This window comes from Stegostoma tigrinum, chromosome 6 (assembly GCF_030684315.1).
Source record: "Stegostoma tigrinum isolate sSteTig4 chromosome 6, sSteTig4.hap1, whole genome shotgun sequence".
NCBI lineage: Eukaryota > Metazoa > Chordata > Chondrichthyes > Orectolobiformes > Stegostomatidae > Stegostoma > Stegostoma tigrinum.
In genome coordinates, this window is record NC_081359.1 from 61,137,167 (window position 1) to 61,156,788 (window position 19,622).

Below are 19,622 nucleotides of genomic sequence, written 5' to 3' on the forward strand. Positions count from 1 at the left end.
TAATCGCAGTGAGGTCAAAAGTTGCATAATCTTCCTGATAATAAAGCAAATTCCTTGTTTTATTATAATGCCCAGGAATATTATTGTTTTCCATCTCTTTGGAGTCACTTCTGAGTCTAAATATTCTGCTGTTTTTGGAATAAAATTTTTGAGGTGCCATTAAGTGTTACTCCTAAGACGGCTTCTGATTTAAGTGGTGGCCTCTTAGTATCTGTTATAGAAATCAACCAAAGTCTGTTGATGTATTTCAGTTACTCATATGTAGCCCTGTTTTATTTGGGAATATTTCAGAATTCGGATTGTTCTGCAAAATTGGTTAGATTCTTTGCTTTGAATACACTCTGATTGCATTGAGGCCTGAAAGCTCCAAACATCATCAGCAAATTGAATGATTATGGTTTCAGGTAACTTCTGAGCCATGATCATGATTAAGGTCTGATCATGTGAGGAAAACGTCTGCATAGATTAGCAATGTATAAAACTGCAGAAAGAGTTCATTTTTACCATTGTTGCCATCTTAGCATTTGCTTCTGTAGAATTTTTTTCACATTTACATGAACAAGCAACATTCATTTGTACCCAAATATGTTTCTGAAAGATTTTACAACTACTTACATTGGGTAGAATCCCATTAGTTATGAAACGTTGGTTGGAACAAGTGATCTCCAAGCAACTTTCACTAACCATTACATGTGGGTAAAAACAGGGGAATTTAGAGCATTTGTCAGCACATTTACCATTCAAGGAAATACCTTACTATATACAAGTGAAATAGCCAGAGATAATGGGAACTGCAGATGCTGGAGAATCCAAAACAACAAAGTGTGGAGCTGGATGAACACAGCAGGCCAAGCAGCATCTCAGGAGCACAAAAGCTGACGTTTCGGGCCTAGACCCTTCATCAGAGCCTCGGTCTAGGCCCGAAACGTCAGCTTTTGTGCTCCTGAGATGCTGCTGGGCCTGCTGTGTTCATTCAGCGCCACGCTTTGTTATATTACTTTAGCCAGAGTTGGGTTTTCAGTCTGAATATGTTAATCTCTGACATTTCTGGATATCCTTGGTGTTCCATCTCTTCCTGTAAACAATAACCTATTACAGCACCACTGTACACAAAAACTAAAACAGAATATACTTGTGAATGCTGAAGCCTTACCAGTCATTAGTGAAGTTAATCCAGCAAATGTAAATGCTTATAAGGTCTAGTTAAAACGTATTGCTTGGGGTTTTCTTTCGTAACTAAGGCTATGTGAATGTGAGCAGTAGTAAAATTTATTTCAGTGCATGTACAGGGATGAGTCATATTGCTGCCTCTTCTGTCCTCATTGTATTCTGTCAGTAAATGAGGCAGATTCAAGTTCAATTCAAATGAGTAGAACTTCTTCCTGAGATGCTTGTACAACATTAGAAGGTGATAAAGGAATGAGATTGTTTCAAAATAAAGATAATTTTCAAATCTTTTAAACAAGAGTATTCTTTGGAAACTTTTTCATGATAAAATATTATACTTCATTATATCAGACTTGATACCAAATATTGATTTGTGTTATCCGTAGTAACCTGGGCTCTTTTCGTTGTAGTTTCAAATGCTTCATCAGATTTTGCGGTTGGTCTGGCTGTGCTGATTGGTATCATTATAGTGAGTATTTGCATGTATAAGTTTGTAAAATCCAAGCATCCACTGAGATATGCAATCCTGAAGTGAACACTATTGCAGGTAAGCACAGATCTTTTCATCTGGTTAAACCTATCAATATGTTAGCTTTTAGGGTGTAAACCGAAATTCACTAGTAAAATAATTATCCAATACGTATTAAAATCTTTTGGTTTCAAATTCTTATGGTTACCTACAAATTCATATTAAACCACATTTCAAGTTTAATAATTGAACATAATCAATATAACCAATCATTCTAAACCTGAATTATGCAAAGCTAAATCTATTGTTGACTTTGAGTCATCATGGTTATAAACATCCACAAATTATGGATGAACAAATCTAATTGGGGTTTCCAATCTACTAAAAATGAAGATTCTGTTTTTTATTTGTTCAGAGTGTGAACGTTCGTGCCTGGACCAGCATTTATTGCGCATGCATAATTGCCCTTGAACTGAGTTGTCTGCTGTGCCATTTCAGAGGATGGTTGAGAGTCAATCACATTGCTGCAGGTCTGGAGTCACATGTAGGCTAGACCATGTAAGCATGACAGTTTCCATCTATAAAGGACATTAGTGAACCAGATGAGTTTTTTCTTAAAATCAACAATGGATTCTTGTTCATCATTCGACTCCTAATTCCAGGTCTTTATTGAATTCAAATTCCACCATCTGCTGTGGTGAGATTTGAACGTAGGTTTCCAGAACATAACTGGATCTCTGGTTTAACAGTCCAGTGATAATACCATGAGGCCATGGCCTCCCCTACACCACGTGAAGAGGCCACATGGGTAAAAGCTGGTGGTTTCTTTGTCGGCTCTGGGTGGAGGGCTTTGTCAATGACAGAGCCCCTGAATGTATGGGTTACCTGTGCTTAATTACAACCCCATCTCTCAATGACAATTCCCTCAACACCTTTCAAGGCCCGTTCCTTGCTGGTTCCTCCTGGCCAGTCACTATACCTGCAGTGATTAGAACTCCCAGTGATGCTGCAAGGGCAGAAAAGCTACTGACTCTCCGAATGGCTGGCAGTTTTGGGAGATAGGGAGATGGTGGTTTTTTGATAATGTGACTGGAATAGTAATCTAGAGTCCTGGACTAATGTTCTGGGGGCATCAGTTCACAGATGGCGAAATTTAAGTTTTTAAAAAAACCTGGAATTTTAAAGAACCCCAGAATTTTAAAAAAAAGCTAAGCTAATGATGACCACATAACCATTGGTCATTGTCATAAAAACCCATCTCGTCCTTCATTGAAGGAAATCTACCATCTTTACTTTGTCCAGGCTACATGTGACTCCAGACACACTGAAATGTGGTTGACCCTTAACTGCAATTAGAAATGGGCATAAATCCTCACCTGATGCCCCAATTCTGGGAATTAATTTTTAAAAAGCGCCCCTTTTCCATCCCTGGTGGAATGGCAGTGTTGGCAGACTGAGGTCATTGTCCACTGAAGAAGGATCTGGACACGTCTCCAGGCAGGAAGGCATTCCTCAACATCCCACACCCCTGACTGAATGATAGGAAGTAAATAAGGTCTCAATCCCTATTTTCCGTCCCATCCTCCACCTCCCAACCCGCTGCTATAATGCTGACCAACACCATAAAAAGTAGGAACAGATGTAGGCCATTGAGACTGCTCTACCATTCATGAGATTATAGTTGACCTGATAATCCTCAAATCTATTTTCCTGCCTTTTACTTGTATTACTTAATTCCCTTACCAATTCGAAAATCTGCCTATTCAGCCTAGAATATACTTAATGAACAAGCCTCAATAGCCCTTTGTGATAAAGATTTTCACAGATTCACTACTTCTGAGGGAAGAAATTCCTTTTCGTCTCTGTGCTAACTGCGTGACCCTTGTCTAAGACACAGTGGCACGGTGGCTCAGTAGTTAACACTGCTGCCTCACAGTGCCAGGGTGACTGTCTGTGTGTATTTTGCACATTCTCCCCATGTATGTGTGGGTTGCTTTGGGGTGCTGCGGTTTCCTCCCACAGCCAAAGATGTGCCGGTTAGGTGGATTGGCCATGCTAAATTGCATGTAGTTTCCAGGGCTGTGCAGGCATGGTGGAATAGCCGTGGGAAATGTGGAGTTACAGGGATAGGGAGAAAGGTTGAGTTTTGGTGGGATGCTGTTTGGAGATTTGGTGTGGATTCTGCCACAGTAAATAGTGCATTTTGAATTCATTAAAAATCTGGATTTAAGCATCTAATGAGGACCATGGATCAATTGGTTAAAAGACATGTCTCGTTCACTAATCTCTTTGGGAAGAAGCTACGAGTCGGGCCTACATGTGACTCCAGACCCACAGCAATGTGATTGACACCGGGCTGAGCAATAAATGCTGCCTTAACTGAGATGCCCTCATCCTGAGAATGAATAAACAAAAAAGTATTGTGTTCTCTTGCTTTCAAATGCATCTTCTGTAAATTTTCAGGATTAAATTCCATTTGCTATTGTAATGCTCACTGAGGGGATTTCCATTTAACTCTGATTCGTTTAGCTTTGTTGCCTTCTGGTTTCTTTTCATGTCTGAACAAATATCCCCCAAAACTCATTATAACTGCCACATCTCTTTCCTTATCAACTTTCTCTGGCTGTGCTGTTTTTATTGTTGGCCCCCAAATGAATGCTCATCTCCCGATAGAACTTTGAGCTCAATATACAATTAATTCTTCTGTCACCATTACCTCTGCACCAAATTTTTTGCCGGAGTCCTCCTCCTGTACAGTGCACTTCTTTTTTCACTCTTTACCCAACCGCCCCCACCTCCAACCTTTAGAATTTTCATTCCATCTGAAACCCTGCCCCGCCCTCTTAATCAAAGGTCATCAACCTGAAATGTTAATTTTGTTATAACAAGGTGTAGAGCTGGATGAACATTCGTGAAAGATAATTTTCAGTTTCTCGAGAGGTTCATTGGTACTGACTAAAATCAGTATATTAAAATAATTAAGTAATAGTTGTGTTTAAGTAACACCAAATCAGACTAATTTTTTGCAATGTTTCAGACCAGTGCAGACTTTCTGTAATAATTATAGTTTGTATCTTCCATGCATGTTCAGCAACTTGAAACCACGCAATGGATTTCACTGGTGAAATGTTGAAATGTAAGTGTGACAGACACAGTGATGCTTTTTTTTGTAAATCTAAGTCAGTTTGGTGGATCTTGGAAAAACTATTGGATTTCCAACACTAGTCATGCCCTCACTATAGCCCCCTGTCTGTTATTTTGGGAAAAACAAATTAAGCCAGTTTTTTTTGTTTGCTGCATTTGGATGCTGTCTTGTTTAGCCTTTTTCAACATTTGTGCATGGAACATGACATAATCGTTCATGTTTTAGAAACAGTGAGTCACTTTGTATGTGACTTTAAAATGGTAATACCTCCCAGAGCTTCAATAAGGCTGTGTTGTCCCATTTTGTCCTGTGTTCAAACTTTTAGCTCTTTTGTAATGTTGAAACCACCTTGCTGGGAATCAGTATTACATCATTTAGAATTTAGTTCTTCACAGATAACCTTTTGATACGAGAACGTGGCATCCATTCATGGCTCTACATAATTGTGTTTTGATATGTAAATGTTTTGTCTTGGGCATAACTAACATTTTATATACAGAAAATATTATTCGCAGCATTACTAAATTTCTCTTAAATAAACACACCGAATTGTGGACGCTGGAAATCTGAAACAAAAGCACAGCATGCTCGAGAAACACAGCAGACCTGGCAGCATCTGTTGAAAGTAAAAGAGTTAATATTTCAAGTCAACTGACTTGTTTGTCAAACCTGTGTTTCTCTGTCATTGTTCTTCCACCTTGTTCCTCTTTGCCTGGTTAAGGCATTGGATGTGTTTTCCAAGTATTGAGCAATATGTTATAAATTCCAGTAGCTAAAATGTGCAATTATGACGGTTTTAAAACCACGCACTTGTTGAAGCCCAAGATAAACACAGGAACAAAAGATTTTTGTTACATTGCTAGCAGATCTAGCAGAAAAGTGGATAAAATAGATCTATTTGGAAGTTCCCTTTTCTAATGTATATTCTTAGTTATTATTCCTTTGCTGAAGTCCTGGTCCATAAAGGATCTGGAGTGTTTACTTTTGACTGGTTTGTGTTTTAGTTTGGAGAGGAGAGTGAAATTGGGAGCTTGTTAAGAATGTACATTTCAAATGGGGTTTCCCAAAAGCAGTGAACACTACTGAACATTGTACCATCCTGCTTGCCTTGCCCAAAATGTTGGGTTAGGCTAAACATGTCCTAAAATCCACATTGTTAAATGCAACAGTTTTTCCTTAGTAGTTTAACGACAGCACCTTTTAAACAGAGCATTCCTCAGTATAATCCAGAAGCTGTAACTTTTCAAGACTGAGAAACACAGGAGACACCCATTTAAATGCTGTAGGCAATGCAAACAAAAGCCACAAGTCAATATTTCCTGTTGAAGCTTTGTGTTAGGAAGAAATATTGCAGAAATTTAGGAATTGCAGCTTGGAAAGGAAATATCTGGAAAGTGTTCAGCATCCTGATAGTTAAGGGAATGGAAATGATGCATCTAGAATATGAGTTGAAATTAATTGGAGTATGAGACAGCACAACACTTGTGCAGGTGACACTAAAATTGGAGATGTAGTAGACAGCAAAGGACCTTACTTCAGAATATAACAGATCTTGATCAGATGGGCTAATGGGCTGAGGAGTGGCAGATGGAATTTAATTTAGATCAATGTGAAGTGCTACATTTTGAAAAGGCAAATCAGGGCAAGACTTAAAGGTAAGTTCCTGGGGAGTGTTGCTGAACAGAGAGACCTTGGAGTGCAGGAAATATATAAAATGATATAAAGTCCAACTTGTTCACATGTGGACAGATCTTTTGATAATTAGCGAGAATAGGTGGTTGCGCATACAGTTGCTTTGCAACAGAAGCGTTGGATTTAAGCTTATCAGAAAATGTCTCAGCTTTAGGGTAGGTTGCTCCCTTATGCAGTGGGTGTACATTAGTTGTAAATATTCATAAAAGAAGTGACCACATTCCAGAAGAAGAGAGATAACAAGGTGTAGAGTTGGATGAGCACAGCAGGCCAAGCAGCAACAGAGGAGCAGGAAGGCTGACATTTCGGGCCTAGACACTTCTTCAGAAATCCTGCTCCTCCACCTCTGATGCTGCTTGGCCTGCTGTGTTCATCCAGGTCTACACCTTGTTATCTCAGATTCTCCAGCATCTGCAGTTCCTACTATCTCATGTTAATTTTGTTTCTGTCTCCACAGATGTCGTGCAACCCTATTTCCAGGATTTTCTGTTTTCAGCATGTTAAATGATCTATTTTGTCTGACATGTACCTGGAATTTAAGTGCATGTTTAGTAACCAATTGCATAAGCTTGTGAAGATTAATTTATTTCTGAGGTTTTGTCTTTAATTTTTAAATTACAGGTTGAATGTACTATATATTACTTCTTGCTGCTTAACATACATAATATTCATAAATCTGTTCCTTTGAAGCATCAGTCACCTTAAAATGCCACCTTGACATTCTTGTTAAAGCACTTGCTGCATTATGGCTGAGCAGATAGCAAAACTTGAATTTTATGGATTCTGAACACTCAAACTCATGAAAATTTCTATTGGGATCTCATGAGAAAATGGTCCCAATGGTCACTTACTGCAATTGTGCTTCTGTTCTTCGAATTTTCTTCCTATAATTTCATTAGGTGGTAAATTATGAGTTGGTAATTAGGAAATAGAAAATCCATGCTATTACATTGGTAATTACAGCCATTATGCATGCTGCATTGTAACAGAATGTTGAAGTAATGCTATGTTTTGAGAAATTTTTTTTTCTGTTTTCACATACTTTTGCATTCTATGTTGCTATTTGACATTAGTTACAGAAGTGAGATTATGCATGTATTCCCCTCAATTGTCATGATTTTTACTTCATGGACATCAAAATAATAAGCCCTTACAAAAAGCACCAAGCTTAACATGTTGTCATTATACTATATTATTGTTTGGACTCATTAAAATGGATACATTATTAGCTTTCATTCCATATTTTGGTCCAATAGTTGTTGAAACAGATGTCTTCAAGTTTATTAACTACTAACATTGCTGTAAGAACTCAGGCTTAAACATTATCTGGGCTCTGTGCCTATTGCTGTTAATGCAACTACAGATGTTGCCCCTGTTTTGAGAGACCAATGCCAAGAATTAAGTGTTGATTTAAGGCCAAGACCCGTGGACATAAATCTTGGCTGGAATTGAGTGGAGTATTGAGCAAATATTACATATGAGAAGACCGAGAAGATGGATAGAAAAATACCAGCTGGGTCATCAACCATAAACCATTCAGGCTTATATTGCAAATAAATTATGCCATTATTCTCATAAGGTATAAATCTCCTGGGACTAACCGAAAGAAAAAATAAAATAAAGAAAGAAATAACTCACTTCAAAAAGTTTCTCTTCAACCCGAAAGTTTTTGGAAAATGAACTTCAACAAATGAGCACAAGGGAAATGATCCAATCTCCTTGTGCCTTCTGAGTCCAGCAATAACAGTTTTCTCCCGGAATGTTTCAGAGTTGGTGGGAACTGTAGATGCTGGAGAATCTGAGATAACAAGGTGTAGAGCTGGATAAACACAGCAGGCCAAGCAGCATCTGAGGAGCAGGAAAGCTGACATTTCAGGTCTAGGCCCTTTTTCAGAAATCTTTGAAATTACCTTTGTGCACATTGGCGTGACATTCTCTCTCTCTCTCTCTCTCTCTCTCTCTCTGTCTCTCTTTCATCCAACTCTCTCAACTCTCTCTCTCCAACTCTCTCAACTCTTTATCCAACCCAGAATCTGTCCACCAAACCCACAGAGCCCTATCATGCGTAGTAAACTATTGTAAGGCACCTTATCAATCTTTCTTAAAGTGCAAATCTAGTTTCGTTACTACGCTACCTTCATCCAACAAATGGAAAAACCTCTCAAACTATTATATTATGCAAGTAAGCCATGACCCCTATTTCCTGAAGACATTTTACATATCTCTAATGTATCCTCCTTTGTCATGGTTATTATCAAGTATCCCAACAAATCGTTCTCGCATTTTCCTAGTACTGTACCACATTCTACCTAATGCACAATCATTTTTTAGTTCTAACTTTGCTTTTTAAATATTTGTATAGCATTAACCTCCCTCCAGTCACTGCCAACAATATCATACTTTCAAATATGTGGAAAAGGCTCATTTAGTGCACCCACCATTTTGTCAACCAATTTGAATCAATTTCCATTTGGACAAACAGTTCAATTTGATTTTTTTCAAAAACTAATTTTCACCTTCTTTGAATGCTAACTTCAATGCCAACTGTGCATTGCATTATTGTTAATTGACCACATTCTACATGATAGTTTACATTTATAAAGGGCTTTTAACATAATAAAACTTGCTAAGATGTCCCTCAAGGTTATGACATTGAACTACATTTGGAGAGTTTTAGATTGGATGAGTAAATGTCCAGTCAATGAAGTAGGTTTTAAATGGTACCTTTTAAAAAAAAAAGGAAAATGAAGCAGAGAAGTAAAGGAAGGGTATCCTAGAGTTTAGAGCACAGATATTGCAAATGTCAATGGTGGAGTGGTTAAAAACAGGACTACGTAAGAGGCCAGAATGAGAAGAGTATTGATAACTTGAAGTGTTATGGGGCTGCAGGAGATCAAAAAATAGTATTGACAGGGATTATAGTCAAACCTAAAGGATTCTTCAATCCTATCGAGTATGCCCGGCTGTGTATGGTAATAAGAGAGGAGTCTGAGTGAAGGCTATGCAGGCCGCAGTGGCCTGTTAATGGTTGTGATGGAGACGGTTGCCATGGTTATGGAGAAATCTGAAACTGGGAGCCAATGAAGTCAATAAGTACAGAGTGAAAGATGGATAGAACTTGGTGTGAAAAAAGATATAAGCTTCATTATTTTGGTTGAGTTCAAGATTACAGAAGGTAAAATGTGTATGATCAGCTGAGAGTGCATTGTAGTAGTTAAATGTAGAAATAACAGAGGCATAAATGAGGATTTCAGCAACAGATGAGCTACAATTAGTGAATTTGAGTGAAGTTATTAGGGTGAAAATTTTATTAAATTTGAGATCAGAGCTAAGCTGATCGTCAAATGTTTCAGCAAAGTTGTGAATGGACTGACACTTTCAGGAGGTTGCTGTAGTGAGGGATAGAATCAGTAGCTAGGGAATGGAGACTGAAAAAATATTTCATTAAAAAAAATGTACATACAAGAGGATCAGAGGATTAGATAGGGTGGAAGAGTCTTTTTCCGTGGATGATGACTTCACCTTGCACAAGGGGGCATAGCTACAAATTGAGGGGTGATAGATTTAAGACAGATGTCAGAGGCAGGTTCTTTACTCAGAGAGTGGTAAGGGCGTGGGACACCCTGCCTGCCAATGTAGTTAACTCAGCCACATTAGGGACATTTAAACAGTCCTTGGGTAAGCATATGGATAATGATGGGATAGAGTAGGGAGAGGGGCTTAGATTTGTTCACAGGTCGGGGCAACATCGAGGGCCGAAGGGCCTGTTCTGCGCTGTATTGTTCTATGTTTTATATTCTATTACTGGTATCTAAAAGAAGTATTCTGCTCATCCATTACTGGATGTTGGATCAAAGGATTCTTGTAGAGGTTTATCCATAGAGGAGATGGTGGTGAGGTAGAACAGGATGTTGACAGCATATTTGTGCAAGCTAACATTGCATTTTGGATGATGTTGAGGGGCAGCAGATAGACAAGAAATTGGAAGGATCCGAAGATAAATCCTTAGGGGATACCAGAGTTAACAGTATTGGGTTTAGAAGAGAAGCCATTGCAAATGGTTCCCTGCAGTGATTAAATTCAGTATATAACCAGTTGACAGCTGCCCCAGCCAGCTGGATGAGAGTGGAGGGATATTGTAAAAGATGCCGTGATCAACCATGTCAAAGGATGCAGACAATTTAAGAAAGATGAGGAAGGAAAGTTTATCTTTTTCCCAGTCTCATAAGGTGTCATTTGTATCTTTGGTAAGTGTTGTTTCAGCCCAGTGGCAAGAGAGGAAACTTGAAAAGTGGGTTTCAAAGTGGACTTTTAAGAAGAATGAGAATGGATTAGGAAGCAACCTATTTAAGGGATTTGCAGACGAAAACAAAGTTGGAGATGATATGGTAAATTGCAAAGCTGTAGGGATCAGTTGTCTTTTTTGAGGAGGGTGTGACAATCGTACACCTAAAGGATGAAGAATATAGAAGTAAAGACAGAGCAAAGTGTTCATTTCTATTTGCTGCTGTATCCCGTTAGTACACTGAATTTTCTCAAAAGATTCGCTTCACAGTGAGAAAAATATAGCTCCTTGTTGATCTCTGACTTTTAATGTGACTGGAACATAATTTCCTGTTTGATCAGAATTGTTTACAATCACCGTTACTACTTCTTGGTTGCTCTGAAAGCTATTTATATTCTCTTAAGCTTAGCATGTTAAATCTCCACAATGATTTTTTAAAAATTCATTCATGGGATATGGGTGTCACTGGCTGAGCCAGCATTTATTGCCCATCCCTGGTTGCCCTTGAGATGATGATGTTGAGTTGTCGTCTTGAACTGCTATAGGTAGACCAATAATATCATTAGAGAGGGAATTCCAGGATTTTGATGCAGTGATACTGAAGGAATGGCAGATGTTTCCAAGCCAGGATGACGAGTGGATAAGAGGGGAACTTGCAGGCAATGATGTGGCCATGAATCTGCCATTCCTCCAGATGGAAGTCATGGGTTTGGAAGGTGCTTTTTGAGAAGCCTTGGTGAATTTCTGCTATGCATCTTGTATATGGTACATACTGATATTACTTGATGCTTTTGATGTTTCAGTGATATTTCAAATCGAACCAAGTTTCCATCTGCATGACGAGTGAGTGTCAAAATTTTTGTGACATTATTCAAAAACAGCAGGGGATTTCTCTTGGTATGGCCAACATTTTCACCTTGATTCACCATCATTTTCACTTGACCAACAGCATCAAGCTGGTTAACTGGTCATTTATATCATATATGACACCCTACAGAATGTACATTAGCTGTCACATTGGCCTGAAAGCAACACTGCATTTTAAAATTTCAGATGTAGTTCATTGATCGTGAAACATTTTGGGGTAGTGCACAACTCATAAACAGAGGTTGCTGCTGCAAATGTAACATTTTCAGATGACACCAAGATAAGATGATTGATGTGAGGAAGAGCTGTACCTTTTAAACAGGTTTGGAAAAAACTGGCTAGCTGCTGATACACTGTCAAGTGAAATACATGCAAATAAGTGGTGACCTGTACAGGAAACAATAAATAGGTCATTCTAGCAAAGATTGAATTGTGAAAAGAACTGAGTCTTATTATTGAACATTGTGACAAAAATGACATAAACAAAGTTTGTCTAAAAGTTAGCTGCTTCTTGTCAACAATATTGGATAACGGCAACAATCTGCAAGGAATTTTACGTGTGCAAACGCTGCAGCTTGACCTTTGAATTTTCTAGGCTTTGCCACTCAGGGTCCCAAAACAAGAGCTGTAACCATTATGAAAGAACGGATAAATCAATAGTCATCCAAAGAGCCCAGCTCTCAGGTAAATAGAGGAATACAAGTCAAAGAATACAGTAAAGGAGAAGCAATTGAATTTGATTTTTAAACATTGTGCAGAAAGAGCAAAACATATAACATACAAAATGTCAGAAGTCTGAAAAACAGGAAAGACACGTTAGCAATGCACTGCACGACTATTAGCATCTGAAAATGAAAAGCTTCCAGCAAGATTGGATATTGATCCTTTGACAGAATCTTGTACAAAAGAAGTTTCGCAGAAGTAAATGTAGAGAAACCGTTCTCACTCATAAAAGGACAAGAGTTTGAAAGTGAAGAAGAATAATTTTAAAGTAATTTGCAACAGAAATAAATATGAAGTGAGAAAAAGCTTTTTCTCAATGTGTTGTCAGAGTATGGAATGCACTGTCTGGAAGGAAGGAGGAGGTCGAGCCAATCGAGGTACTCAAAAGGGCATGAGATGATTATTTGAATAGAAATAATGCAGAGGGTTATGGGGTTAAGTAATAATGTTCATTTGGAGAGCTGATGCAGACATGTGTGAGACGGCCACCGTCTGCACTATATTGATTCAGTGAATTTCTGGAAGATTCAGTTTTATTTGCAGTCATTACGCGACTTCTTAATCACTTTTCTGGTTGGGAGATTAAAGTGCGTGCATATAAATTCAACTAATTTGATATTTTTGTTGAATTTGTTGTATCTGCAGCAAAGCTAAATGGTTTTTGACTTTGTTTCACTGCACAATAAAAAAACAATGAATTCCTGGTGAGACCACACCTGGAGTACTCTGTGCAGTTTTGGTCTCCATACTTGAGAAGGGATATACTAGCACTGGAGGGGGTGCAGAGGAGATTCACTCGGTTGATTCCAGAGTTGAGAGGGTTGGATTATGAGGAGACACTGAGTAGATTGGGGTTATACTCATTGGAATTCAGAAAAATGAGGGGAGATCTTATAGAAACATATAAGATTATGAAGGGAATAGATAAGGTGGAGGCAGGGAGATTGTTTCCGCTAGCAGTGAAGCTAGGACTAGAGGGCATCACCTCAAAATAAAGGGAAGCAGATGTAGAACTGAGGTCAGGAAGAACTTCTTCACCTAAAGGGTTGTGAATCTGTGGAATTCCCTGCCTAACGAAACGGTTGAAGCTACCTTGCTGATTGTTTTTAAGGCAAGGCTAGATAAATGTTTGAACAGTAAAGGAATTAATGGTTATGACAAGTGGGCAGGTAAGTGGAGCTGAGTCTCAAAGAGATCAGCCATGATCTTATTAAATGGCAAGGCAGGCTTGAGGGGCCGATGGCCTACTCCAGCTCCTAGTTCTTATGTTATTTAGCCAAATACAGTTAGAATAAATTTAAAGGGTAAATTTACACTTAATTTTCACAAAACAAAATAAATTTCAAGTGTATAAGAAAATTTTGCAGACAGTCTGATTTCAATATTTGATTGAGACCTGTGGAAATTTTGCTCCAGAACTAATAAATGTTATATTGATATTATTACGATGTGCTTTAAAGTTGCTTTAGTGACTTAACTGATAACAATCTCAAACCACTTCCATTTATGATTCAAGTTTAATTTAACAGTTTTGTTTGGCTTTGACCCTTTAAACTGTTAAGATTGATATCTGCGCCACAGAGGTAATGTCATTATATCCACCCATTTTGAAGATATTGACTTCCAATACCTGTAATTTTGAAAACCAATTGACCTGTGAATGCAGTAAATTCCATCTTCTCTAATTTCAAACTTGTTTTCATTTTGACAGATATATAACAATGACTGTTGGGCAGGGTTTTTCTATCTAACTGAATTATGGATTGCCAACAGAATTTGTCAGTTAAGGCTGAAGAACTAAGCTATGGTAGAGGTGCCCTTTTTTGTTGTTATACTTGTGCTGTTCCCATTGGCCAGTGGATTTTAGTGACAATGTATTTCTAATAATTATTCTCTTGACTTTGACACTGGCATATTAGTTTTGAACATAGTTAATTCCTGTAGTTCCTCCACCCATATTAATTTGGAGGTCATCTAGAGTACAAACCAATAAAGTGCATGAAGGATGAAACCTGCCTGTTGACATATATTCGTTTCAAAGGCGTGTGAATGGGGAGGAACAGGAAGCCAAACAATGGCCCTGAAAATTTTCTTGGGGAGAGAGGTATTGCTGTTTAAAGTGGCATGCCAGAAATAGATGCAGAAATCTTCATGCAGGTGACTCTGTGAATTGTCAGGAAATTGAAATTTGCTTGGGGAAAATCCCAGCATCTGAGTCAAAAAAATACCCTGACTGTGAGTTGCAGTCAGAGGTTTTGGAGGGTCCCAACTTGCAGAAGTAAATAAATGCCCAGGAAGGAATTGAAGATTAAGACATGCTCTAACTCCTGGTTGATGATTAAATTGAAATCCCCTCACCCTGAACTGACACCACTTGACCTATCCCCCACTCCCTGATGTGCCAATCCTCCTCTCTGACCTCACAGCTCTGTCCCTGATCTGTCTCCCTGCGACCTGATATGACCCAGATGGACCCACTTCTTTATCAACCTAATCTCCAACATGACAACCACTCCTCTCCACTCTGTGGCTCCAACAACATTCCCACCCCTCCCCAATCTGACCCTTGACATACTTTATGCTGTCAAACATCTACCTGAAACCCTAGCTCACGTTCCCATTGGTACTCTACCCTTCTCACACCTAGCACCCTATCCCCAAATGTCTATCTTCTTTCATTCTATCAGTAGCTTTTAAAATGGCTGTAAGATAATTAAATCTGTAAAGATGTCATTTAATGTTAAAAAGATGGGTGGGGGTGAGACGTGGTTTTTGTGTTGATCTTCTCTGCTCTTGATTTTGTGGATTTCTGGATTCATCTACACTGCTTCAGAAAAGAGCCCTGGTGTCAACTTGTGGGATTAGCTCAACTAATAAATTGGTTTTCCGATCTTGATTGTCTCAGTTTTTCCAATGTGTCTAAGTAAATGCATCCTTAATGATGTTATGATATACTGTAATGCCTTCTGCCATGGAATTGCAATTTCTAAAGGAATACATCTATGAAGCTGAGTGCAATTTAACAACAAAGAACAGCAATGATGCAAGACAGCAATGATAAACACACTTTTTCTATTGTCTCTCCTTTCCTATCTGTGTCATTATCTTGACAGAAACATCTGTGTTTAGTTTAGCATAATTGTTTTCCTTCTTTGAGCTGGGAGGAACGTTGGCTCAATATTCTCTCTGCTGAGGTGCTCAGAATCAGAAGCCAGAATTATGGATATCTTTCACTTGCAATTCCTCCAAAAATCTGCTACCATTCCCATATTCGCTCCATGTGGATGAAAGGGAGCGTGGTACACGTGTGGGTTCATTTTAACTTATCTACTTTATTCACTGCAGATTAAAATTATGCATCCTTACTCTTTTGGTACTTTACATAATAATTACTCCCAAGTGCTTATTTATTCCTGTTTGCTTGTCATGGTTTCAAATTAAACAGTACTTAGGGTGAAAGGGAAGACTGATAGTGGTACTGTTACGCAGTTTTGCATTGATAGCTGCTTGGCTGTATTTTGGCATTAATTTCTATCCTGTTACAGGATGGTTTTCATCAACACAGATTTCATAATAATTACTGGAAGTTCTATTTCAGCTAGTACTTTGTCAGCTGCCATTGAAAGATCACTTCCTGTGCAAATTTTCTCAATCTGTAGAAAGCCAACCAAGGAGAATTAGAGTTGAAACAGAATAAAATAGTCTAGTGCAAATTGTGCAAAACTGAAATATTTGTGATTAAACGTATTTGACATGTATTTTGCCAAATTCATTAATCAAAAATCACCAAATAATAGCTCATGGAATTTTATACAAAACAATACCGGCCTTATAATTTAACACCAATAGGCCCAAATGTGTGTTAAGAATAGATATTTTCAATCGACTTTTTCAGACTTGTTATGATATACCCAACGTTTTCTCTAAGCTGTATGGCCACAAGGCCTAATAGAGGTTCTACATTTCCCCTTCTGTAAGTTGCTGACGCACATAGATATTGGAGGATCCCACAACAGAAAAATAGCCTTGAAGGAACATTGGAAGTGCCTCTGGAACAGATGGAACTGGAACTTGAGCCTCCAGGCCTGGTGGTAGTGACATTACCACGATTACACTAAGGACTAAATTGAATAGCAATCCCTTGAATCCATGTGTGCTATTAAATATGGAAATTGGATATTGCTGTCCAATCAGACCCAAGGTATTGTAAAATTTATACACCTGTATCTTACCAATGGGCTTGATATTACAAATCATACAAGGTCCTGAATTGCTATTCTCACTCATTTCAGTTCTGCACTACTTAACGTGTCTGCAGGACCAGTGAGGAAAAGAGGAAAACACACCCAATAGACTTTCCACAACTTCACAGATCAAATTGCTGGAACTTCCACTTGCAGCTCATATAAATGAATTGCAGACTTTTTGTATTTGTGACTGCAGCTTTTTCTGAAGAGATAAAGAAGCCAACAAACTACTGATGAGATTTGTCATATTGTTAGTTTATTTTGCAGTTTACTTATTTAAGTATGAACATTAGACCTAGGCACAGAATTAGGCCATTTGGCCCATCAAGTCTGCTCCACCAGTCGATCATACTGATACATTTCTAAACTCTATTAACCTACCTTCTACCTGTTACTGTTGAACACTTTACTAATTAAGAACCGATCTTTCTCTATTTTAAATATATTCAATGACTAGACCTCCAGCCATATGTGGATACACCACATTCTGGCTGAAGAAATTCCTCCTCATCTCAATTCTAAGGAGTTGTTTTCTAGGCTGGGCATTCAGGTCCCGCTGTCTCCTACTAATGGAAACTTCTTGTCCATATCAGCTCTATACAGGCCTTTCAGTATTCTATATGTTTCAATGAGATCCCCTCATCACCCTTGTAAACTCCATCAGGTACAGACACAGAGTCCTCAACCACTCCTCATATGACATGCCTGTTACCTTAGAATATCTGTAGTGTGAAACAGGCCCTTTGGCCTAACAGGGCCACACTGACCCTCAGAGCATTCTACCCAGATCCATCCCCCTATAACCCACCTAATCTACACACCCCTGAACACTACAGGCAATTTTAGCATGGCCAATCCAGCTAGCCTGCACATTTTTGGACTGTGGGAGGAAACCCACACAGACACGGGGAGAATGTACAAACTGCACACAGACAATCACCTGAGGCTGGAATTGAACCCGGGTCACTGGTGCTGTGAGGCTGCAGTGCTAACCACTGAGCCACCGTGCCGCCCTTTTGGGATTATTCTTGTAAACCACCTCTGGACTCCTCCAAATTCACCACATCCTTCCTTAGATATGGGCCGCAAAACTTCTCCGATTTTTCCAAATGCAGTCTAACCTAAATCTGTAGTATGTCTCTGCTCTTGTATTCTAGCCCTCTCAAAATGAATGTTAAAGTTGCATTGGTCTTCCTATCTGTAAAAGAATCTGCATGTTAACCTTAAGAGAATCCTGAACTAGGACTCTGAAGTCCTTTTGTTCTTCAGATTTCCATAGCCTTTGCCCATTGAGAATGTTGTGTATGTCTCCATTCTTCCTATGAAAGTGTACAACCTCACACGTCCCCACCTTCTATTCCATCCACCACTTTGCTTATTTCCATTGTCTATCCAAAATCTTGTACATCCTCCCTGCTTCCTCAACATTATCTGCCCCTCCACTTATCTTTGTGTCATCTGCCAGCTTAGCAACAATCCTCAGTTTCTTTGTCCAAGTATAATATGAATAGTAGTGGTCCCAATGCTGACCCCTATAGAACTCCATGTGTTATTGGCTGCCATCCTGAAAAAGAGCCCTTTGTTCCTATTCTTTGCCTTCTGCCATTCAACCAATCCTCCATCTGTGCAAGTATCTTGCCTCTAACAACATTGACTCTTGTGTTATTTAGCTGCCTCGTGTGTGACACCTTGTTAAAACCCTCTGGAAATCCAAATAGATCATGTCCATAAGTTTTCATTTGTGTAACTGGCTCATTACCCTCTTAAAGGATTCTAACAAATTTGTCAGGAATGACCTCTCCTTGATGAAGCCATGCTGACTCAGTCCTATTTTACCATGCACTTGCAAGTATTCTACAATCTCATCTTTAATAATTAACTATAAAATCTTGCTAACAATTTGGCCTATAATCTCCTGGCTTCTGGCTTCTTCCCTTTTTGAACAGGGTTGTTACGTTAGCCATTTTCCAGTCCTCCGAGACCCTCCCTGACTCGATTGATTCCTGAAAGAGCACCACCAATGCCTCCACAATCTCCTCAGCTGTCTGCATCAGAGTCCTAGGGTGTGGTCCTACACTTACCTCTGCCTCCCTGACTCTCTTGAATTTCTGATAGGTTGCTGGTCCCTTCCATTGTGAAAACTGACATGAAGTATCTATTCAGTTCCTTCACCATTTCCCCATTGTTGCTTTAGCAGCCTCGTTTTCCAATGGTCCAAGGCCGAATCTTGTCTGTCTCATCTTTTATTTATCTAAGAAAAACTTGTGCAATTTTCTTTCTGAGAAAGTAAAAGATACTAGCTAGCTTACCCCTTGTATTTCATCTTTCCCTTCCTTATTGGCCTCTGCTGATCTGTAAGGCATCCCTATCCTCTGGCTTCCCAGTAATTTTCAGCACTTTTTTTTAGTTTTTCTTATGCGTTTTCTGATTCCTTTTGTCGACATGCTGGCCTCATCCTCGCTTCAGTACATTTCTTCTTCCTGGGGATGAATTTCTGCTGTACCTCCCAAATAAACCCCTTTAAACTTTTGCCATTGCTGTTCTACCATCCTATCTGCTAGGTTCCCCTTTCAATCAACTCTGATTAGCTCCACCCTCATGTCTGTTGTAGTTACCCTCACTCAATTGTAATAATACATCTGATTCAGCTTCTTTCCCTCAAACTGCAAGTTGAATTGTATTATGGTCACTGTCCCCGAGGGCTTCCTTCACCCTAAGTTCCCTAATCAATTCTGCCTCATTGCACATCACTGAATCCAGAATTGCATGCTCCCTGGTGTGTTCAACCACAAGCTGCTCCCAAAAACTATCTGGTAGACATTCCACAAATTCCTTTTCTCAGGATTTGCTACTAACCTGATTTTCCCAGCCTCTCTTCATCTTAAGTCACCCATGATTGTTGTGACTTTAACTGCCTTGTAATAATGACATGCCTTTTGTGTTTCTTGATTTATTTCCTGCCCCACCCCTTGTCTACTGCTAGGGAGCCCGCACAAAACCCCCATCAATGCATATTTTGTCTTTGCA

At 39.0% G+C, this 19,622-nt stretch overlaps 1 protein-coding gene across 2 annotated transcripts in view; it reads left to right on the forward strand.

Annotated features, from left to right (window-relative positions):
• LOC125453452 (interleukin-1 receptor-like 2) overlaps window positions 1-8,061 on the forward strand; it is a 28,110-nt gene extending 20,049 nt beyond the window's left edge. The window contains exons 5-7 of one of the 2 annotated variants that reach the window (XR_007247770.2): window positions 1,578-1,714; window positions 4,728-4,772; window positions 6,931-8,061. Coding sequence is in view for 1 of the 2 variants with exons in the window: in XM_048533083.2 (XP_048389040.1) it covers window positions 1,578-1,636; window positions 4,728-4,769 (101 nt within the window). In the remaining variant the exon portion in view is untranslated. The remainder of the gene's footprint in view (window positions 1-1,577; window positions 1,715-4,727; window positions 4,773-6,930) is intronic. The other variant, XM_048533083.2, reaches the window with a different exon arrangement.
• Window positions 8,062-19,622: the final 11,561 nt, after the last annotated feature.